The following is a 25,134-nucleotide window of genomic DNA, read 5'->3' on the forward strand; positions in this document are numbered from 1 at the left end:
CACTGGACTGCCAGGGAATTCTCTGAAAGAACTTTCCAGATTAGCCATAAATCACTTTGTAAGCACCAAATGCTAAATGAAATGAATATGAAATTCCATACGTGTTTTTAAAAGAATGCTTGTTTTAGCTGCTAAAAGACACTTACACCTTGGAAGAAAAGTTATGACCAACCTAGATAGCATATTCAAAAGCAAAGACATTACTTTGCCAACAAAGGTCCGTCTAGTCAAGGCTATGGTTTTTCCAGTGGTCATGTACGGATGCGAGAGTTGGACTGTGAAGAAAGCTGAGCGCTGAAGAACTGATGCTTTTGAACTGTGGTGTTGGAGAAGACTCTTGAGAGTCCCTTGGACTGCAAGGAGATCTAACCAGTCCATTCTAAAGGAGATCAGTCCTGGGATTTCTTTGGAAGGAATGATGCTAAAGCTGAAACTCCAGTACTTTGGCCACCTCATGCAAAGAGTTGACTCATTGGAAAAGACTCTGATGCTGGGAGGGATTGGGGGCAGGAGGAGAAGGGGACGACAGAGGATGGGATGGCTGGATGGCATCACAGACTTGATGGACGTGAGTCTGAGTGAACTCCGGAAGTTGGTGATGGACAGGGAGGCCTGGCGTGCTGCGATTCATGGAGTCGCAAAGAGTCAGACGCGAATGAGCGACTGAACTGAACTGAACTGAACTGAAGATGTTGGATCTTAGCCAAGTCACTTCCTGTTCAAGGACCCCAGATTTTTCATAAAACATAGCTGCTGGACTTGATCAGCATTTGTTTGTTTTGATTGTTGTGTTATTTGGGTTTTTCAGGGGATTATAGTTTATTCATCTATAAAAGAAAACCCAGATGTATTTCAGAATAAGCAGACTGAGAAAAAGAAAACACCTCTAGCTTTTCTATCAGTTTCAGGAGCTCATCCATAGCGCAAATACAGCCATGTCTTGGAGAAAAAGCATCATGACACTGAAAGATATTTCTACAGTTTAACTTAGGGAAACTTTGTTCATTCCCTGAACCAGTCCTGCTTTTAATAAAACACAGACTTAGAAAAAAGATGGGGAGTAAGAATAGGAGTAAGAGATAGTTGAGGAGTTTGAGATCAACACGTACATATTGCTATATTTAAAGGAGATAACCAACAAGGACCTACTGTATAGCACATGGAACTCTGCTCAATGTTGTGTGGCAGCCCAGATGGGAGGGGAGTTTGGGGGAGAATGGATGCGTGTAATATGCATGGCTGAATGCCTCTGCTGTCCACCTGAAACTATTACAACACTGCCAATTGGCCAAACTACAAAGTAAAATAAAAAGTTAAAAAAAAATGGGTACCAGACAGTAATAAATAGATTTTAGAAAAAAAATTTTTCACTAGATCAGTGTTTTTCAAGTCACAGGTTATGAACACGAATAAATTGTGTTCAGTATTTTTAAATGAATTCACGAGCAGAACGGAAAACAATCAAATGTAATAGAAAATATCCCAATAAGCACAATATCAGAGACTGTTTCAGATTCTCTCACACAGACACAGACATACACACATGGGATTTGCGGTCCACAAATCTGAAAGCCATTGGGCCAAATGAGCTGAGCTTTGTGTAGCTGAAAGACTCAGTAACCCTCTACCCTTTTCTCACTGTGATAAACTCACTCAAACCACACACTAAAGTGATGGAAAATCAATAGAAATGTAAATCTTACCAATCCTCTCAACACTCCAAGTCTTCCAATTATTGAGAAATTCTTTATAATTCTTTACTATTATTATAAATTTGGTTCTAGTACATTGCAGACAAATTCTATTATGATGTCATTTAGATCATTATCATAGACTATGAACATATTCATTAACAATAATGACACTTTTGCTACATTACAGGTATAATATAACTATACTTATATTTAAATATACTTTGGGAAAATATGATCAATAAAGAAATAAACTCTGAAAAACCTGATTTTTGTGGTCCTCCTTGCCTGCATATAAGTAAGCGTGTGTGCTTAGCCGCTCAGTCATGTCCGACTCTTCACAACCCTGTGGACTGTAGCCCACCAGGCTCCTCTCTCCGTGGGATTCTCCAGGCAAGAATACCAGAATGGGTAGCCACTTCCTCCTCCAGAGGATCTTTCTGACCCAGGGACAGAACCTGCATCTCTTATGTCTCCTGCATTAGCAGGTGGATTCTTTACCCACTGAGCCATCGGGGAAGCCCATGTAAGTAAGACAAGACCAAATAAACCATTCCACAGGGACCACTTTGAAAGGAATCAAACATGTATCAAGATGTACAAAAAAGAGCAATGTTTTCCAGTTCTGATTTCCCTTTAAAGGTACGGTCAATGCTCTTGCAGGACAGGTATGTTATGATTTGCATTGAAATGGCAACTCATCAGTCTGTAGAAAAACCCAGCCAACAGAATCCAGCCTTTTGGGTTCCAATTCAATGACACTCTGCCTCATTTGCAGAAATGGTAGTGGCAGCGTGTGTGATAAACTGAATGGAAAGGACAGGAAAGACACTTCAAGAATTCACTTTCTGAAACTGAAACCCATTCTATTTTTAATCCTCTCTCGTGGGCATTTAATTCCAGATCCTAGTCAAGTCATGCTGTAAAAAGTATCCACGTTGACAAATTACCAGCACCTCACTTAGCTGCCATTCCCCTTCCGAAAACCATCTTCATGGATTAGTATTCAGAAACACAAGCTCAGTTAAGTGTGTTTTGCAGAATAAAGACTCTGAAAACTGAAGAATGAAAAGGAGAATTATATGACTTGTGAGCACAAAGTGAGAGAATAAATAAGAAGTTTTGATTGTGCTGAATGTTTACAAGCTCTCCAACAGCAGGCATGAGTGTAATTTAAATAAATGCACAGGTGGACACCTGGGGTTTAGAAGGATCACCAGAGCTGATCCTCACAGAAGCTGAATGCCTGGCACGGTTCCCAGACAATAAGGGTCAAGTCTTTGCTTGTTCCCACAGTGATTAGGGAACGGCTAGATTTCATTGAAGTAATAAAAACTAGCATTACCACTGTATAGCCCAGGGCACTCTACTCAATATCCTATGATAATCTATATTCGAAAAGAATCTGAAAAAGAAGGTTTATGTACATGTAGAGCTGAATCACTCTGCTGTACACCTGAAATTAACACAGTGTACATCACCTAAACTCTAATATAAAATAAAACATTTTTTAAAAATACCATTTATTTGGAACTCACTGATTTTTCTTCCAAAGATCTTGAAAACTCATCCTTACTCCTATCTTACTGACAAGGCCAATCTCCTAAACAGATTCTATGAATAAAATCTTCCCTAGTCTCCATTTCATCTTAAATTCAATTGACAAGTATTTTCTCTCAAGCATCGAATAAGAATGCCTGTAGTGAAGACACTGTTATTCAACAGAAAAAGAAGACATTAGTTCAAACTTCACTGAATAAAAATTTAGAGGCTTCCTCTGTACAAGATGCCTTCCTTAAAAGACCTGTAGATTTTATAGTATTTCATTTTCCATATTTAATAAATGTCTTTAAAAAATAAAAGTTTCCAGAAAACTCCAGTGGCTCAGTTATTACTCATCAATCTAGAAGGGGTTCTCTGCTGGGACTGTTCTACTCCCTGAAGGTCACGGCTGGAGTCACTTTTGATTGTTGCAAAAATGGGGAGGAGTGAGCTGCTGGCATCTAGTGGGTAGAGGCCGGGGTGTTTCTAAACATCCTAGAGTGCGCTGGTCAGGCCACTCAACAATAGTCTGTTTGGCCCAAAATGTCAGCAGTGCTGAGGATGACAAAACCTTTTTACAGTATTTCCCTGACAACAAAACAGACAAACAAAAATATGAAAATGAACGATTGTGACGATGCTGTATTTTGGTCTGTGCGTGCCTGAGTGCTAAGTTGCTTCAGTCACATCTGACTCTTTGTGAGCCGATAGACCTTAGCAGGCCAGTCTCCCCTGTCCATGGGATTCTCCAGGCAAGAATACTGGAGAGGGTTGCCATGCCCTTCTCCAGGGGATCTTCCTGATCCAGGGATGGTAACCGCATCTCTTACATTGCCTGTGTTGCAGGCGCTTTACCACTAGCACCACTTGGGAAGCCCTATTTTGGTGAAACAGTTGGCTTAAATATTCGCTAAGTGACTTGCTTCCCTACCTTAACCTCAAGTAGATGGGATTCAAATTCATGTTTAGCAAAGCTGCAGATCCCTTCATGACTCTCCTACTTGCCGCCTCAGGATTGCTGGAGAATTTTAAAGCCATCCATACCAAATCTGCAGTCCTATCTTCTGTGTGTGTGTGTGTGTGTGTGTGTGTGTGTGTATGCATGAGAGAGAGAGAACTTCTCCACCACCACCACCACACACACACACACACACAGACATAGTACTTAACACAGATGGAATGCCCTGCACACAACTGGTCACATCAACCAATCGTTCAGAGTGAGAGGGTTAAAAAGACTGCCTTGGAGTCAGAAGGATGGAGATTGTAATGGTCAAAGAAAGTTGCTTTGGATAGAAGGTGAAAATTAAAACCAACCACAGTAAAAAACTTAGAATAAGATTGTCAGACATGCCAACTGATGATAGAGTGGGAGTGTCTTCCCAGGAGGGGTTAGAGTAGTCTGAAAGCCTAATCGATTCTAACCGAGAAGAGGCATCTTCAACGTAATTCTTATACATGAATGTCTATATCTCAAGATGTCCTTATAAGCTTGTGGGTGCACTTTATACAGCCATCTGAGACTTTTCTGCCAGACAAGACACGGGCAGAACTTTATCACTGATGAACAGTTGAGAAGAAAATGTAAATCCCTTAAGGATCAGATCTCACTCATGATGGGGAGGTGAAGTCTGAGACCCTCTGCTTATGTTTCTTGCCACTTTTAATGTGCAACAGCAAAAGAAATAGAAACCAAGAATCAGGTAACAAAAGCACTCTCATCTCTCTAAAAATGATGCTTCCAAATTAGAGACAAGGTTATTTAAGAGGTGGGGAGGTACTATCCATAAGGATTCATGGGAAATTGGTTGCAGGGGTGTGGGCAGGTAAGGAGGTTCGATCCAGGGACTTACCACCAAGGCACTGGATCAAGGTCAGTTTCATTCAGAAGATATGTTAATGGCCTCATTTGGTTACCATCCCATAGTTTTTTAAATATGCAAGTTTGGCAGCTGTTCAAACAAAATATTTTTTAAATATGCTTGTACAATATAGATTTTAGTTTAAAAATAAACTCAATATTTGGGTTTAATTCAGGGTTTAGTAAATTCTTCAAGGATATTTGGTGTAATGGGATGTAACATTTTATTTTGGCTTTTTGAGATGATGTTTCAAGGGGATTCTGATTCTGGTTTCAGAAAGACTCAAATGTTCAGGTATGAAAATTCTGTGGAGGGACAGTCTTGGACTTTGAGCTGTTTTATTAGCATTCTACCCGTGAGAAACAGAAACATCCTAAACCATTCAGCGCACCTGTCATTCTTCAGAACCAAAATGCATTTCAATCACATTCTCCACTCTATTAAGAGAAGTATAGTTTTGAATCCTGGAAAGAAAATTATCTTGTGGCCTTGGAATACAAGCTTATTCAGGTAATATGAAATGCCAAGCAGCCTACAATTCCAGCTCAGGTAAGGTAATTCCTAATTGTATTTATATCATGGAAAGTAGGTATTTCAGCCTTATTGAAATATTATTGTGAAAGGACTTCTTTTTATCATCAAAGTAATGTAACTCAGCATGGCTACAAGTGTAGAGAATCTCTGAAAGTTCATATACGTCTTCTAAATTGTGAGTCAATTTAATTACTAATTTAACTAAAACTCAGAGAAAACCAAGTGTCTTTGAAAAGAAAGATGCTTTTGTTGTACTTTTGAATGTATTTTTAGTTATGGAAATAATTTTTTTTAAAAAAACCTTCAGAATTTTGTCTAAATGCTTTATTTTCTTTCTTTCTTTTTTTATGTTCCACTAGAAGTGTTCAAATTATTTGCATTATCTTCAAAAAATGTTTTAATTGGGAGGAAAAATTTAATTTTAAAAAAGTTTTAAGAAAGTATATTTAGTTATCATTCATAGCATAAGAATGAGCATATTCACTAAAAGAGATGAAGAAACTCCCTTCTAGTGGGTCAGCATTCTCTATCATGTTGCATATATAAGACACACTTAAAGGTTTAATACACTAAGTCTTCTTAGGGGTTAGCACATAGGATTGTTTAGGTTGAGGTGGGGGTGTCAGAGCACATATGATCTCCATATAGCAGTCTCCAAGATTCCTGGAGTATGCACCAGGAATAAATAATAAAATAATCCATGTGCATGCTTTCACTATATGAATATTTGTTGGTTTATTTATTAATTATCTTGTGTGTGTACTCCTGCACAAACATATAATGTAAAAATTGCACCTAAATGGAAATCAAAATGGTGAAAATAAAAATTAATACAGATTAATAACCCCCGCGAAGCCCTAATAATGGAGGAGACCGATGGACCCCAGGCTGAACAGCTGCAACCAGTCTCCTGCTAACACTTCAAGATAAGATACCAGCAGGAGCACCGGGCATGGACTGGGTGGAAGGCAAAGTGACCACAATTTCCTCACACTTGCGGTCAAGGGGATTTCCCAGCCTGACACATGTGCAGAGAAGGTACTCCATGTAGGGAGGGTGTAAGGGAGGAAGGAGCTGCCAGCACACAACATGTTCTGCCAACCCCCAGAAACCTTCCAACTGAAATCCGTCTTGGCTGAGAGATGCACATGACTACCAGGAAGGGCCCTGAGTTGGGTTAAACACAGCCACAAGCAAGACAACCTGCCAGAGATGACCCAGAAGACCGCCCCCGTGAAAATGGTCTAAGCGGCCCCTAACTATTGGGCGCAACTCACTCTGAGTTCATGTACTCTTCCACACACATTGCACTTTGCTTCTAATAAATGCTTGATCTGTTTCAAACTTTGGGCTCTCTGCTGAATTCTTTCTTCAAAGAGTACAGAGACCGAGGCCCTTCTTCCAGCTGCCTCGCTAATGAGATCACTAACAGGTTGCGTTGGCACAACAACCGAGACGTGGCACCCACTCTGAGACCGCTGCGATACATGTAACGCAGGCTACTCAAGCGCCACGCACAGCTGACTTTTATGAGGCGCTGGTTTTGGAACATCATAAGGAGTGGCAAACAATACCCACCAAAGCTAAGAAGCTAGTTTGCCCTAAAATCCAAGGGACAATGTGCTTTAGGAGACATTCTTTGATGCCCTTAACATTTAAAGAACAGCCTAGAGAGAAGGTGGAGATGGATGAGTGGCATTTATCTTCATGTACAAAGTGAAGCCATGACCCAGTTTTTATGGCTGGTCATGCTCTCTGGCCTTTTCCAGCTCTGGCTTGGAGACTGTCTCATCTGCCACAGAACCCCAGGGAAGCAATGAAGGGTAAAACAAACCTATACTTTGCCAGCCCTACACTCAAGCGCCTTGCCAGCCCCTCATGTCTCCAGTTAGGTTATTCACACACACCTTTTTCTCTCCTAAAGCTCCAGCCTCAGACCTTTGACACTTTCAGGGAGCTAGGCGCCTCAGAGACCTCACAGAAGTTTCTCTTTTCCTGGATTTTCTTCAGAAAAGACAAACTCTTTTACCTTAATTCTAAAACCACCTGGTTTCAACTAAATGTGCAACATTTGGAAAACACATTAGCATAAGAAGACACACATTTCTTCTTTAGAGCAAGAGCTCAAGGTGAAAATAACCCTAGGGTCCTTTCTTAAGGCTCCCAAAGGCAGCTGCTCAGCTGAAGAAGTTGAGCTCAACACTAAACTCAGCCTCCCCAGATGTTTTCCCGTTGGGCACACTCCCCAAGCAGGGCTTCAGGCTCTTCCTAAAGACTGGCAGATGGGCCTTCTGGCAAAGGGTAAGGATCTCAAGGGCAGGTAGAAAAAACCAGAAAAAGAGTTTCCTTCATAAGCATCTGAATATCTCTCTGCTATTTACAGTTTTCTTGATCAGTCCAGTAAATGACAGCATCATCCAGGCTAAACCTGCTTTCCTCCGTTCAACCAGAGTAATGTTCTCCCGACAAACGCGCCCACGTGGGTTGAGACTTGCTCTCTCTCTCTTTCACTGCCACACAGATCTAAGAGCATGGGCCCTCCAGTGCAGAAGCCGGAGGGCCCAGGAGAAGCCACCAACAGCTTCCAAGGATGCTCTTACCTGAAATTCCTTGGCTCATTTTTTTTTTTTACCCTAAAGACTTTTTTATGCCGACCATTTTTCAAACTCTTTATTGAATTAGTTTCAAATTTGTTTCTGTTTCATGTTTTGATTTTTTTTGTCAGTGAGGCATGTGGGATCCTAGTTCCCTGAACAGGGATCGAACCTGCATCCTCTGCACTGGAAGGCAAGGTCTTATCTACTGAACCACAGGGAAGTCCCTCCCTTACAACTGCATTCATTTCTCTTTTGTCCATACTTTTTCTCCTTGATTTCCCTTTTTCCTTTCTTTCTTTTCCCTTCCGTTTCTTAAAACACTTTCCCTCCATGAAATATCTACCTCAACTGAGTCACTCAGTTCATTCTTCTTAATTGATAAACAATCTAAACCCCGAAGCTTATTGCGAGCAACCTGAACCTTCTAACATCCTGAGAGGTTTATGTCTCTAAGGCAGATTTTGTAATATCCGCCCCACCCCTGACCCTCCACCCTTAGAGCTACGGAAGAGTTGCTTCTACACTATGTTATTTTGGCTCTGGTACCATATTCATATGGAATTTCCAAGGCCATTCCCACTGTTATCTCCTCAACAGTGTTCATTCATTTGCTTTTTTAAAATAAATGTTGAGCTGAGCGTGAGCGGTGTATCATTCGGTTCTGGAGACAGCGGTGACCTAAACATACAAAATTCCCTGCCCTCTTGGAGCCTCTATTCTGGAGGAGAGAGAGACAACAAAAGAAAAAAGCTATATATTAGAGTGCAATAGTGCTGAGGATGGAGAAGGAAATGGCAACCCACTCCAGTGTTCTTGCCTGGAGAATCCCAGGGACGGGAGAGGCTGGTGGGCTGCTGTCTATAGGGTCACACAGAGTTGGACACGGCTGAAGCGACTTAGCAGCAGCAGCAGCAGCAGTGGTGCTGAGGAAAAGATAACAGTGGCAGCTGGATACAGAGTACCAGGAAGTGGAGATGGGAGTATGATACATTTTAAATAAAGTGAACAGGAAGACTTCCTTGAGGTGACTTTTAAAAAGGAACTTGAAGGAAGTAAGGAAATGAGTCATGCTGATCTCTAGAGGAAACACCTCAGGAAGAGAGGATGGCAAAAGCCAAGAACCGGAGGTGGGAGGAGATCTGACTGAGAAACAGAGCCTGGGGTGGCTGAGGACCAGTGATCCTGGGGAAGAGTCCCTGGAGATGCGGCCAGGAGAGGCTTGAGGAACCCAGGTCAGATGTGAAGACCTGTCCATCACTGTGAGGACTTGAGTTTTCATTCTGAATGAGAAGGGAAACTCTTGGAATATTTGGAGCAAAGAAGTAACATGATCTCCTTATCCTATGAAAGGGTCATTCTGGCTGTATTAGGAATAAATAATAGGACATGACAATACAGAGATAAATAAATTGATGACTTGCAATGGGGAGGGGAGGAGAACAGCAGAGGGACACTGGAATAAGCCTCTTTCTCCAAGGACACTTTTTTGTATAGCTTTGACCACTGAAATCACGCTAATCTTTAAAATATTCAAAAAGGTAAAATTAAATCAACAACAATGGGGAGGAATCGCACCAGTGACTATAAAGAGAAACAAATTAACACAGATATAGAATTGACAACATAACACAATGGACAACAAAAGAAAGTAATCTAACTTTTGAGTTTAGTACATATGCCAAAAAAAGGCATAAAACATTAGTATACAAGTCAAAGATCTTACAGAATCGAATATACCCTTAGAATCATGTCCCAGATCAAGAAACAGAACTTCTCCAGCACAGAAGACGTCCTCATTCTCCCTTCCTGTCGCTATCAATCTAGTAATGGCCGACCAAGGGTAATCGCTACCCTACCTGCTAAGAGCACAGAACAAGGTCAACTGTGGCGGGGGCAGGGGAGGGGGGAGAGGGGTGTGAGTCTGTCTTTAAACTTTTGGTTTTCTATTGGGGTATTCTATTGTCGATTCTGCTCACAGCACCAATCGTTTCTCTGTATCTCACTGTGCGCACTGTTTGCTGAACGCACGGTAGGTAAGGTGAGAACTAAGCGGCCGGAAGAAAATGCGAGGAGTTCCATCTGCGTAGGGACTGCAGATGCGTTTATTTCCTCCTGGCTGGTACAGTACAGTTCAGTACAACATAACTACACACAACTCTTCAGGGCTTTTCCAGGTGAAGCTTATATACACTTACAGGACAAAAAGTAGCCCGTGGCCAAGAGAACACCTCATGCAAAGTCACTGTTTACAGAGCATGCCGTGAGAGGCCATGAGAGCGTGGGGCGAGAGAGCCTGACTGATGCCATCTTGGTAATTTCCCCACAGGTATCAACGGGTCTTCTTAGCTCTATGTAAACGGACTCATATGGCAGGAACTCTTTTAAGTCTGACTTGTTTTCCTCAATATTATATTTTAAGACTAATGTATATTGTTATGTGAAGCTGTAGATCCTTCACTGTGGGAGAAAAAAGATATAAATGTGAAGGGGGAAGATCAGAAATAACCCCAATTCAGTGGATGGTAGAGATGACTAGAAAAATATTTGCTTTTCCTAGTTGTTTCTGCTGAAAGGACTTAGAGGCAGTGATACCCCAGAAACAATAAACACATATGGCACCTAAATCTTGATTCCTGCCATATCCCCTTAAAAAGGACGAGGGTTGGAGAAATAACCAAATCCAAAGTTGAGTCAAGAAAACTACAAGATGATACTGAGACAGGCTGCGACCTGGAACCCTCTACTGCAGTGCTGCAATGCTTGGACCCGGACAAACATCTCCTCCAGCAACAAAATACAAAGAAACTACAAGGGACTAAAAATAGCTGTGTGCATGCACACTTGGGGCAAATTATGGACTGCTGCTAAGTTGCTTCAGTGGTATCCAACTCTATGCAACCCCATAGACTGCAGCCCACCAGGCTCCCCCTTCCCTGGGATTCTCCAGGCAAGAACACTGGAGTGGGTTGCCATTTCCTTCTCCAGTGCATGAAAATTGAAAAGTGAAAGTGAAGTCGCTCAGTCGTGTCCAACTCTTAGTGACCCCATGGACTGCGGCCTACTAGGCTCCTCTGTCCATGGGATTTTCCAGGCAAGAGTACTGGACTGGGGTGCCATTGCCTTCTCCAAAATTATGGACAAGATACAGAAGACCAAAAAAAAAAAATTAGTTGCCACTTTTGAAGAACTGGGAGCAAAAGCAGGGTACTGCACATGCCCCCTGCATACACCACCACCAAAGCGGTGAGCAAATCAGCTAAGCCACCCCTCCTGCCCAACCCCTGGACTCACCACTACCCTCACCCCACATAAAGAACCAGCTCACCCCCTTTGGTGAGTGAGCCAGCAAGGGAATCTGTTACTTGTTTTTGCTCCCCTCTGCTGCAGCGGGGGCTCCAATAAAGCCTTGCTTAAATTTCTTGTCTGGCCTCTAGTCAGTTTCCATTGATCAAGGAGGCCAAGAACCCTGGTTGGGAACAATACTAAAAATTCCACCTAAAACATAAATACATGGGTAGGGGGAGAAAGTTCTTCCTAGCATGAGAGTACCAACTAAAAGTAGAAATAATATCAGAGTTAGAAAAAAATGAATCCTAATAAATGCCAAAGCCATCAGATAGAAGGCTGAGAACAGCACATTCAGTCTCAATGCCTCCTCATAGATTGCTAATTAATTGCAAGGAGAGAGGAAATATTTTACAGGAGATGAATATGGTAGACATCAACTTATACAAGTAATCAACATGAATGTCAACAAAAAAGTAGCAAACTGAAATCATGTGCTTTCTTATGTGATAATAACAGGAATACATTTCTTGTATTTCATTCTAGATGAAAATAATAATCTGAATCTCATCATGAGGGAACAAACAAAAACACCCAAATTAAAGGACTACCAAACGAATACGCTGCAGTCTTCAAACTGTCAATGTCAGAAAAGACAAAAGTTGAGAAAATGTCCTATATAAAGAAAACCAAAAAGACATACATCTAAATAGAACACATGACTCTGGGTTACATTCTGAATTGAAAAGAGATGATGCTATAAAGAAGATTGCTATAAAGAGTAGTTCACTAATTTTGCATTAATCCAAGCAAGAAAGAATGAGTTTGGGATGAAGGTATAAGCTGTGGAAATTAATATAAAACATATGTTCAAAAACAATACTATATCTATGCTAAATTTCCTAAATTTTATAACTGTAATGAGTTATAGGAAGAAAATTTTCTTGTAATTAGAAGATTCATGCTGAAGTATTTCGGGATTAAATATTGTGATGTCAACATCTTACCCTGAATTGGTTCAACAAAAATGATGATAGATGATGATGATGGTGAAGATAGAGATATAAAGCAAATATGGCAAAATGTTAAATAATTGGTGAATCTAGGTGAACATTATTTGATGTTCATTGTACATTTCTTCGAGTTTTTCTGCAGCTTTGACATTTTTAAAATAAAAAAGTAAAAAGTTTGAAAAGAATATATCTATTAAACATTTTTAGTTTTAATTATGCATACCTCAGTTTTTAAAAATCAGAAATATCAGCTATCAACATGCTATAATGAATCCTTTGTTAGCCTGAAGCAAAAATACAATTGAACTGTCACTACTTTCTTATTTCAAATGCACAGAGAGTTATTTGGCAATAGATGCTAATCATACTGGCTTATTTAAACTGATTTGTTATGACAAGATGTCCTGGGAAAGAACAGGTGTAGGGGAATCTGAAACTTTGCAAAAGAATAAAATTTACAGTTAAAAATAGAAGACAATACACTTTAGGGGAACAAGGGGCAGCAAAGAGGGCAGGTTGGAGGCACTAATTTTGCACAGACAAGGAAGTATGGGTTTGGGACCAAGGCAATAGCTGTGGAAGAAGTGAGAACTGGAGAGACTCTATTTTCAGATCAATGATGAGGCTGATGGACTGAATGTGGGGTATGAGAAAAAAAGAGAGGAGTCAATGGTTGCTCCAAAGTTTTGGACCTGGATAAGAAAGTAAATGTGAATAGATGCTTACAGGAGGATGAACACTGGTAGGCAGGATGAACACTGGTGGGCAGCTCTGTACACAATGACTTCTTCAAAGGAAGGGAGGATGGAGGGCTTCTGAGATGAAGGTTCCATTTCTTGATCTGGGAGATGCTTTAAAGTGACATCACTACAGATGCTATGGACATTAAAAGAATAATAAGGGAACACTGTGTATGAGTGTATGACCACGAAACTATCAACTTTGGGTGATTGTGTGTCTATATAGGTTCATGTATTACAATGAACATATCACTCTGGTGGGAGATGTTAAAAATAGGAAAGGTTATGGATGTGTGAAGGCAGAGGGTATGTGGTAATCTCTGTACCTGCCCCTCAATTTTACTGTGAGCCTTAAATTGCTCTAAAAAATAAAGTCTTAATAATTTTCAAAAATGGTTAAATAACATCTCACAAGGCCATACACCAAGTAAATGGTAGACCTGGAACTCAAATCCAGATCTTTCTGATGCCATGGCAGTGTGATCTTAACCAATATCCTACAATGCTTCTCAGAGAGATGCCTCTCAGAGATGTAACTTGCGACATGACCAGTTGGAAATGAACAGACTGACTCAAGAGAAAGGAGTAGGCTGGAGATGCGCTCTCAGTGAGCCCCATCTCGTCCTTCAGTTGGTTACCCACTGAAGGAGCTCCTATCTGGAGACTGGGATTTACTGAAGGTGAAAAGTCTCCCACAGGTGCAGTTCCTGGAGAAAAGCCATCTACAGGCTAAGCGCAATGGATTTGAAATCAGACCTATCCGTGTTATTAGATCTTCCAAGAAGTATGCACTTGTTGCAGAATCTGAACACATTTCTATAGTAACTTGACATCATCTCAAAGAACCTTCAAGTCGTGACATATGTAACTTCCAGACAGAAAATAAATGAAGTCAAGACAGAATTTTATAGAAGTTCACAACAGCTGAATTTCTGGAATAAAAACTTAGTATTCAACCGCTCCCTTGCCTCTGAGATAAAAAGGCCTTTACAATAGTAAGGATATATTGGGAACAGTTACAGCTGTGCTACCCTGGGGGAACAAGCTTAAAAGGCAATGAAAACACACTAATCTTCCCAATTTGACAAATTCTAGAAGAATAAAAATGCCTGAAATTGCAAGACAAAGACCACCTCTATCCTTATTAACCAAAATAAAAAAGGTCCCTAGCTATTTCACCTGTACACATATCCACCTGCTAGCAGGCATAGAAAAACAATCAAATCACTCTGGAATGCATTCATGGTGGATTAGATAAATCCTTTTCTCTCTGTCCCATTTCACTGGCACCTAGGTAATGTGACCCTGACTGCATGAGCAACGCCTCACAAATAGAAGCTGCCGGAACATTCAGTACCCATTCAGTATGCCATCCTCCCAGGCCCGATATACCCAATGCCCAGTGTAATTATATACAGCACCATAAACTATGCTGTTATCTCCAGCTACTACTGTGGATAAGTCTCAGTTTCAAAGGGCACTATTGGAGAGAAAAACACAGAATGAAACTTCATAAGTGGAGTGCAAAGTGTCAACTGAAGAATCTAGGAATGCTTGAATGCCAGGTTAGGAGAGAGAGAAGGGTGGGATAGGGAAAGAGGGAGAGAAAGAGAAAGAGAAATAGCAGTGAAGTTCAAAGAACAGCCAAGGTGGGGAAGTGAGAACTGTGGCTTTTGATTTTTGCTCTCCTAATGCATAGCTAAGAATATGTTAAGGAGTTAGAATTGCATTTTGAAATACATTTCAAATGTATTTCAGTGTGTTTCAAAACACTTCAGAGTTTAGTTACATCTTAAACAAAAATTAATTCCTTATTAAATTCATGATGCTCCCTCCAACCCACAATTTACTCAAATGATTTCTTGTTACATAAAGTTACAGTAAAATCAACTTTTCCTGGAGTAATTCTAAGTCGAGCATGCATCAGTCCACAGTAACTTGAACATCTGTCACCTGCTACATTATAAACAGTCACATCAACTACAACATATTACCATGATATGAAAGAAGAAACACAAAGACAGGAGACAGCATTGTCAATGTCAAAATCATGACACAGTAACAATAATAAGGAATTTCACTAGTAATGCCAGAGAACTCACAGAACATTCCAGTCCAAAGTACCAGCTGCCCACGGAGCCTGGTGCCATGTGTCAAGCTGGCAGAGGTCGAGAGAGCAATGGTTGTAACAACAAGGTCAGGGTTAGCCGACAGACCCTAATTGGCAAACACTCGCCGGTGTCAGCTGCTGATACTGATGAGCTGTGAAGATGACAAAGCACTGTACAATCACGCCCCCCTTTCTCCTGCCTCCCCAACAACTCTGGACCAGAAATAGAGATGCATCTGTTATTCAAATCGCATCTGAATATATTAACCTATTTCAACCTTAGTGTCGTTCTAAGAAAAATTCTTTGCCTGGAAATGGAGGGAAGCTCTATTTTAAAGGTTATGAAAAGGGCCTAATCTGTTTTGGTTGCAAACGTGTTGTTTAGTCACTAAGCCACGTCCTTCTCTTTTATGACCCCAGGGACTATAGCCCGCCAGGCTCCTCTCTCCATGGGATTTCCCAGACAAGAATATTGGAGTGGGTTGAAATTTCCTTCTCCAGGGGATCTTCCTGACCCAGGGATCAAATCCACACCTCCTGTATTGCAGGCAAATTCTTTACCACTGAGCCTGCAGGGCATCCCTGGTATGTATGTATATACGAATATACATTATGTGTATATATCAAATAACTAAGGCTGACAGAAACTCCTCAAATTGAAAGCCTTAAGTACAGCCTCAAATTTACAATAACATCCATATTAAATTGACACTCTTGAGTCAACTCAAGCAATTTTTCTAGGTATCATCTATGTGCCAGGGACGAAGGAAATAAAAATGAAAAGGTCTACTTTTGCTCTCACTTGAATTCACAGTCTTATGAGAAAGGGAAAGTCACTCAGTCACGTCTCTTTGTGACCGCATGAACTATATAGTCCATGGAATTCTCCAGGCCAGAATACTGGAGTGGTTACCCATTCCCTTCTCCAGGGGATCTTCCCAACCCGAGCATCGAATCCAGCTCTCCCATACTGCAGGTGTATTCTTTACCAGCTGAGCCTTATGAGAGAAAGAGGCAAACAGAAAATATTGCACAATGAGGTCACCACTACATTAACCCACCAATGGGAGAAATGCTCTGCATATTCAGAGTTGGGGAGAAGACACTGGCAGTACACAAATTTTTTAAAAAGGATTTATAAGTTAAATATATATATTTTAAGGGCTCCATATAGAGCAGCCTTTAAGAACTGGAATAATTAGCAAGTTATGTAAGGAGAAAATTCACAGAATGAGCAACAGAAATGACAAAAACAAAACAGGAAAAGATATGCAATCTGCCTCCTAATCAGGAAAGTGCAAATGAAGCGCATAATGAAATGTCATTTCCTTCCCAACCAAATTGGCAACACTAGATGCTGCCAGGATGCAGAGGAACAGGTAATGTCACACACAGCTAAAGGCAGAGTAAGGCCACCTTAGAAAGCAGTTTGGTAGCGTCTCAGAACAGGAGACCGTGGGTACATGCCATGACCAGCGATAGGTGCACAGCCTAAAGAAACTGCTGCACACGGCCCAAGAAATCACGTACCTGAATATTGTATTGATGCTCTCCATTAGAGGAAAACAAGAGTCCAAAAGCCCATCAACTTAAGAATAGATAATTAAGTGTGATGAATGTATCCAATGAAATAGTACAAAGCAATAAAATTAATTCCCTAGAATTATATCAACATAACAATATCCTGAAAATAGACTATTTTGAAAACAAGCAAATTATAAAAAAATAACTTCCATGACATGATTTGTGTGGTATTCAAATAAAACACAAACTAGCTGCATATAGATTACAGGTGTATTAGTATAAAGTGCTCATGAAAATCATAAACACTAAACCCAGGACAGTAAACTATCCTGAGAAAAATATGATAGAAAGAGGGAGATAAGAAGTTTCCATTAATGTTTAAAGATCATTATTGCTCTTTGTTATGGATCGGAACTACTGTAAGATACTAATAATAAGCTCCAAAAATGAAACAAAAGCAGAGGCAAACAAGCAATTGGCTCTGCCTCAAGGTAAACGACAGTGAGACTAGAGTGAATAAAATGATAATGAGTCATTGGTGGTGGTGGTGGTTCAGTCACTAAGTCGTGTCCGACTCTTGTGACCCATGGACTGCAGCCTGCCAGGCTCCTCTGTCCATGGGATTCTCCAGGCATTACCTGGCATCAAAAAAAAAAAAAAAAAATCTGCCATGGAGAAGTCAAAATGTACTAAAAATTTTTGAGAAAAATATTTTGATCCCAACACCGATTTAGAGGCTCCGCTGCTTTCTGTTCATTGATTGCAACTGAGACTGAACAGTCAGTGTGATCAAATACTCTGTATAATCTGCACAAGCACTAAAGGTGCCCTTTTTCATCTCCTCCAGTGGAAACCCACAAGTGTCTTATGACTATGAAGGCAGCACCTCCCCAGGATCTTGCTCCTCTCTTGCTCCTCTCGAAAATCAGATTGCTTGAAAGCAACTCACTGTCAGGGCAAAATCTTTTTGTGATACTGAACAGTGCTGGATCCCACGGTTAGGGTTAGGCTGAAAGGAAGAGAGAAACTGCATCTGTCTATTGATACCTCCATGCAGCAGTTCGGCAGTGCAGTAAACAAATACTTATTAAGCGCCAACTGTGTTCCCGCCACTGTCATGAGCAAATGGAGGGAAAATTACACATGATCTATTGCTTGCAAGAAGATCCGAGACGGACTCGCAAATAAACAAGAGCACGGAGAGGGATCCATTAGTGCCAGAGGAGACCAGGGGAGGTGGGGAGATAGGTCTGAACAATAAAATAAAATAAAACAGCACTTTGCAGAAGTTTTAAAGGGCACTTCAGGCAGAATCCCAAAGTCATGAATCTTAGGGTTGGAATAGAGTTCATTTAAAACAAGGTCTCTGAGATCAGGGTGAGGAAGACTGGGGGAAAGAGGGCATAAAAGGAGATGAAATAAATGTTCTTTCACCAAGCCTAGTGATGAAATTGCAAGCAGGAATAAATGGTGTGCCTCAGGTAAAAGAGAAAGTGCACAGTACTTTCAGAGTTTCTTTTGGTTCTTTGGATAGATGGTATATCTATCTATCTACATAAATTTTTTTTCAGACAAATATTTATGTATCTATCTATAGGATAGAGAGGTCAGAAATAAAAGCTACCTATTTATGGACAATTAATCTTTGCCAAAAGAAGCAAGAATATACAATGGAGAAAAGACAGATTCTTCAAAAAGTGGTGCTGGGGAAACTAGAGAGCTACATGTAAACGAATGAAATTAGACCATTCATTCAAACCACATGCAAAAATAAATTCAAAATGGATTAAAGATCTAAATGTAAGATACTATAAAACTCCTGGAGGGAAATATAGGCAGAGCATACTGACATAAATCACAGTAATACTTTTTGGATCAATCTCCTAAAACAAAGGAAATAAAAGCAAAAATAAACAAATGGGACCTAATTAAACTTAAAAGCTTTTGCACAGCAAAGAACACCATCAATAAAATGAAAAGAAAACATACTGAATGGGAGAAGATACTTGCAAATGATGTGATCAATAAGGTCTTAATATACAACGTATACACATAACTCACATAACTCATACAACTCAACATCAAATTGAAAAATGGGCAAAAGAACTGAACAGCAATTTCTCCAAAGCGGAAATGCAGATGGTCAACAGGCACATGAAAAAGTACTCAGCATCACTAGTCATTAGGGAAATGCAGATTAAAAGCACAATGAGACATCACCACACACTTACAAGAATGGTTATCCTCAAAAAGAACACAAATAACAAAGTTAGCAAAAGTGTGGAGAAAAGGGGAACCTCATACACTGTTCGTGGAAAAGTAAATAGGTGCACCACTGTGGAGAACAGTATGGCAGTTTCTCAAAAACTAAGAATAAAACTATCATGTGACCCAGCAATTTTATCCCTGGGTATATATCCCCCCCCCAAAAAAAAAACCCAGAAACTAATTTGAAAAGATTCATGCACCTCAATGTTCATAAGCAGCATTATTTACAATAGCTATTTACAATTGTAATTTACAATTACAATAATTGTACAATCATTTACAATGGAAGCAACCTAAACATCATCAACAGATGGATGGATAAAGATGCAGCATACATACTACTCAGCCATAAAAAAAAGAATGAGATTTTGATGTTTGCAGCAATGTGGATAGACTCGCAGAACCTTATGCTACGTGAAATAAGCCAGACAGAGCAAAGCAAATACTGTAAGATATGAGTAACCTGCAGAATCTAACAAATACAACAAACCAGTGAAATAAAAAGGAAGCAGAATCAGATTCACAGATATAGGGAAAAAACCAGTGGTTACCAGTGGAGAGCAGGAAAGGGAAGGGGTAATAGAGGGGTAGGGAGGAAAGGGGGTTATTAGATTATACTAAACCATGTCTGAAGGAAGCAGAATCAGATTCACAGATACAGAGAACAAACCAGTGGTTACCAGTGGAGAGTGGGAAAAGGGAAGGGGCAATATAGGAGTAGAGGGGAAAGGGGGTTATTAGATTATACTAAACCATGTTTGTGAAGCTTTTGATAACTACAAAGCACTATAGAATTTAAAGAATCATTCAATTTAAAAACCTTTTTAAATTAAAAAAAAAGTTTCTGCTGGTTCTCTTAGTAGTTGGTAACTTTTTTTCCTCAGATAAAGATTTATATATATATATATATATAGCTGTAGAGATGATAGATAAATATGTGCTGACTTTCTCAATTGTGTCGAACTCTCTGCAGCCTCATGGACTACAGCCTGCCAGGCTCCTGTGGTCTGTGTGATGGAAGGAAACTTCTAAGAACAGGATACTCTATACCCAATGTCAAGACTTCCCATCCTGTGCTGGGGAGTAGATTCATCCCCACCAGCTTTCTAATCTTCGGTAGAAGTCGACTCCGTACAACAGTGTTGTGCTGGTGGCATTTGAAGGAATGCAGTAAGAGGGGCAACATCTAAGAACCAACACAGAAGGAGGAAGGGTGACAACTAGAGGGATGGTGGAGGATCCGTCAGGGCAGGGAGGGCAGAAGGAGGCTATAGGAATGGAGATTACATGATCAAATACTCATTTCCCATAATATGGGGCAAGGAAAACCAAGGCAGCTTATCTGGAAATTAATGGTGAAGATGACAGTTCAGAGCTGAAGTGCTTTCAAATATTCAAGACATCATAGCTGCTGTCATATGCATGTTATACACACACACACACACACACACACACACATGAAAGACTAGATTGATAGTACAAATAACAAATGCTGGAGAGGGTGTGGAGAAATAGAAACCCTTCTGCACTGTTGGTGGGAATGTAAATTGGTGCAGCTGCTGTGGAAAACATTATGGAGGTTCCTTGAAAAAACTAAAAATAGAATTACCATATGATCCACAATCCTACTCCTGGGCATATATCCAGACAAAATTATAATTCAAAAAGATACACAGAACCCTATATTCATAGCAGTGCTACGCACTATAGCCAAGACATGAAACCAACCTAAATGCCCATCAACAGATGAATGGACAAAGAAGAAACAGAACATACATACAATGGAATACTACTCTGCCGTGAAAAAGAACAGAATAATGCCATTTGCCGCAACGTGATGCAACTAGAGATTATCATACTAAGTGAAGTAAGTCAGAAAGAGAAAGACAAATACCATAAAATATTACTTACATGTGGAATCTAAATTATGACACAAATGAACCTAAATATGAAACAGGAACAGACTCATGGACATAGAGCACAGACTTGTGGGAGGGATGGACTGGGAATTTGAGATTAGCAAACGCCAACTATATATTTAGGATGGATAAACACCACAATACTACTGAACAGCACAGGGAAGTTTATTCAATATCCTGTAATAAACCATATTGGAAAAGAATTTGAAAATAATATCTATAACTAGATCACTTTTCTGTACACCAGAAAGTAACACAACATTGATAATCAACTTTATTTCAATTAAATTTTTTTTCACAAATTTCCTAGTAGAAGCATTTACATTTTAACTTTAGTAGTACCCAATATAAAACACAGTAGATGGCAGAAATCATAGTTCTGCACTTACTAAAACACGATTCAGTATACAGTTAAATTTGACCTATCATACAGAGTGAAGTAAGCCAGAAGGAAAAACACCAATACAGTATACTAACGCATATATATGGAATTTAGAAAGATGGTAACAATAACCCTGTGTACGAGACAGCAAAAGAGACACCGATGTATAGATCAGTCTTATGGACTCTGTGGGAGAGGGAGAAGGTGAGAAGATTTGGGAGAATGGCATTGAAACATGTAAAATATCATGTATGAAACGAGATGCCAGTCCAGGTTCGATGCACGATACTGGATGCTTGGGGCTAGAGCACTGGGACGACCCAGAGGGATGGTATGGGGAGGGAGGAGGGAGGAGGGTTCAGGATGGGGAACACATGTATACCTGTGGTGGATTCATTTTGATATTTGGCAAAACTAATACAATTATGTAAAGTTTAAAAATAAAATTTAAAAAAATTTGAATTTTAGATAAACACCAAATAAGCTTTTAATATAATTATGTACCAAAAAATATTTAGAATGAAGAATTTTTTAGTATTAGTATGTTCCAAATAGTGTGTTCAACATACTGAAACTAAAAATGTACCTATCATTTATCTGAAATTCACGTCTATTTGCTAACGTGGCAACACCAGTTCCATCTTTTGTGCCAAGGCCCAAACAAGAGCTAGACATCTCCTTTTGTCTACTAATTATCTGTGTGGTATTTTATAAGCACAATTTTTAGGGAGAAAATAGGGGAAATTGATTACAAGTCTGTTTTCAAGCATTGTTAATCTAATCTGTGAAAGCCTGAAGCAGTAGGTGTCTCAAAGGCTTTGATACAACAAAGAGTCCCCTGCTTGTCAGGAGCAGTAAATGGAACCAGTTGAAATATTTCTGCCAAAATGACAGCAGGTCAGGTGGTCACACAACCTATTCAGAGTCATTATTCCATTTTTCTGTCAGATTGCTGAGTGAAAATGAGAACAACCTGGACCAGGATTGCAGAAAACTGTTAATTTTGACCTGAATGTAAAGCTATTTTCTCATTAATGAAAAAAATGGTTCATAATCCTCAGTAACAGTTGAAATAATCTAACTACATGTCTGGCAATAAAACATATGTCCTGAGTCATGTATTTGGAAGATAAATGCTCTTGACTGAGCTTTGTTCATCTGTTTCTTAAAGCATTTACTTGCTTGCTTGCAGACTTTATAAATGCTCTGCTGAGGTCAGCTGGTGCTCTAAGCTGATGCTGCTATGGGCCCCATTTTTTTTTTAGTACATAAACAGAACACATTTACATTTTCCTCACATTAATAAGACAGTCTTTGACTGCTATAGTTTCATTCACTCAGTCATATCCAACTCTTTGCAACCCCATGGACTGTAGCCCGCCAGGCTCCTCTGTCCATGGAATTCTCCAGGCAAGAACACTGGAGTGGGCTGCCAGGCCCTCCTCCAGGGGATCTTCCCAACCCAGGGAGCAAAACCAGGTCTCCCACAATGCAGGCAGATTCTTTACCATCCGAGCCACCAGGGAAGCCTGACTGCTTTAGAGGGTGTGGTTTTTTAAACATCCTGCCAATTTTAATTTTTTAAGGAAAAGTAGAGTTTGGTATGCTTTTAAAGCAAGACCATCTTGAGTAACTATTTTGAATATTGAACATATTAATACAGTCTACTTTTTATAGGTTCACCAGAAATGGTCTAAATCAGGGGTCTGCAACTAAGGTCTGCAAGACCAATGTGACTTGCCACCTAGGCTAGAAAATGAACTTTTATTGGAATACAACCACACTCAATATTTATACATATTTTTTTTGCTACAGCCACAGGGTTGAGTAGTTACAGCCTTTAAAGCCTGAAATATTGACTCTCTGGTCTTTACACAAAAGACTTGTCAACCTCTGGTCTAAATAAACATTTGCTACCAGGCAAGGGGACCGATCACTCACCTAGAGCTGACTTGGCAGCTTTGATAAGTCAGGCCTTGCATAGTGAAGAGACAAAGTTCAAAACACTGTCAACTTGGAAAAGTCTCCTCAGGCAAGGACAACAAAAATAAACAAATGGGACTACATCAAGCTAAATGCACAGTGAAGGAAGCCAGCAACAGAAAAGACAACTGAATGGGAGAAGATATTTTCAAATGATATATCCAACACGGAGTCGATACAAAAATATATAAAGAACTTACATAACTAATATGAGAAAACCAAATTGTTTAAAATGGGCAAAGGAGCTGAGTAAACATTTCTGCAAAGAAAATATACATATGGCCAATAAGAAAAGTTATTCATCATCACTAATCATCAGGAAAATGCAAACCAAAACCACCCTGAGAAAATGCCTTATCACATGTCAGATGGGCTACTGTCAAAAATACAACAAATAACAAGGACTGGTGAGGATGCGGGGAAAAGGGATCCCTTGTACACTGCTGAAGAAAATGTAAATTGGTTCCATCACTAAGGAAAACAGTATGAAGGGTCTTAAAAAAACTGAAAATAGAACCACCACAATGATCCAGCAATTACACTCATGGGGATTTATCCAAAGGAAACTGAAACACTGATCTGAAAAATACTATTAGAGTTTCAAAACACTAATTCAAAAAATTCATTGCAGCACTACTAACAATAGCCAAGATATGGAAGCAATCGAAGTGTCTGTCAACAAATGAACAGATTAAGAAGACGTGGTATACACACAGAAACACACAGATGATGGAATATTTCTCAGCCATAAAAGAAGAATAAAATCTTGCTATTTGAGATAACATGGATGGACCTGGAGAGTGTTACGCTAACTAAAATAAGTCAGACAGAGAAAAACAAATACTGCATGATGTCACTTATATGTGGAATCGAAACAAACAAAACAGAAACACTCATAGATACAAAGAACAAATTGGTCGTTGCCAGAAAGCAGGGGTTATGGGGGCACGGGTGAAATAAAGAAACTCAAGAGAAGAGAATGTACACATCGGGAATATTGTCAACAATACTGTGTGGTGACAGATAATAGCAGTCTTATCGTCCTGACTATCTCTGTGAAATGCATAAAAACAGCAAATCATTATGTTGTACACCTGAAACTGATAAAATCCTGTATGTTAATTATAACTCAAAAATAAATAATATAAAGAAACATATGGAAAAATAAAAAGAAATCAATCGTGGTGATGATCACACAGGTATGTAGTGCGCTAAAAACCACTGAATTATACACTTGATATGAGTGAATTGTATGGTGTGTGAACTTTATCTCAATAAAGCTCTGTACACACACATATAAACACACACACCACCTGCAAAGGGGCGGCCTCCTCACTCAGCCTAATGCAAAAACCATTTTTAGTGGGTCATTCACCTCTACCTTTCACTCCTGTCAGTGAAACTAGATAGTTATCTAGTTGCTATAAGAATCAAGTTCAGTTCAGTTTGATGTCTTTCTCCTTTTATCTTTTTGAAACTAAAAAAATCCTTTAAAGTTGCCTCTGGCACATCACACCCTCACTGCCCATCAGAAAATACTAGCCAAAATCAATCTTAGAAACATTACCAACCAGTCTCCATCATCAGTTACTACACTTTCGTTTGGGGAATACAGGAGATACATACTTTTCACACAGGGCTGTTTTAGATGAAACTGTTGTATTCAGGCTTTAATCTTGGTGGT

General features: G+C 39.7%; 1 protein-coding gene across 21 annotated transcripts in view; it reads right to left on the minus strand.

Annotated features, from left to right (window-relative positions):
- The window catches only part of MLIP (muscular LMNA interacting protein), a 295,306-nt gene that overhangs the window by 176,500 nt on the left and 93,672 nt on the right, over positions 1-25,134 (minus strand). Inside the window, exon 1 of one of the 21 annotated variants that reach the window (XM_070777785.1) lies at positions 15,367-15,473. The exons of 19 other annotated variants lie outside the window; for them this stretch is intronic. In XM_070777785.1, the coding sequence (XP_070633886.1) occupies positions 15,367-15,414 (48 nt within the window). In that variant the 5' untranslated portion in view covers positions 15,415-15,473. Of the gene's footprint in view, positions 1-15,366; positions 15,474-25,134 lie in introns of those variants that run through there. One more of the 21 variants, XM_070777772.1, reaches the window with a different exon arrangement.

This window comes from Bos indicus, chromosome 23 (assembly GCF_029378745.1).
Source record: "Bos indicus isolate NIAB-ARS_2022 breed Sahiwal x Tharparkar chromosome 23, NIAB-ARS_B.indTharparkar_mat_pri_1.0, whole genome shotgun sequence".
NCBI lineage: Eukaryota > Metazoa > Chordata > Mammalia > Artiodactyla > Bovidae > Bos > Bos indicus.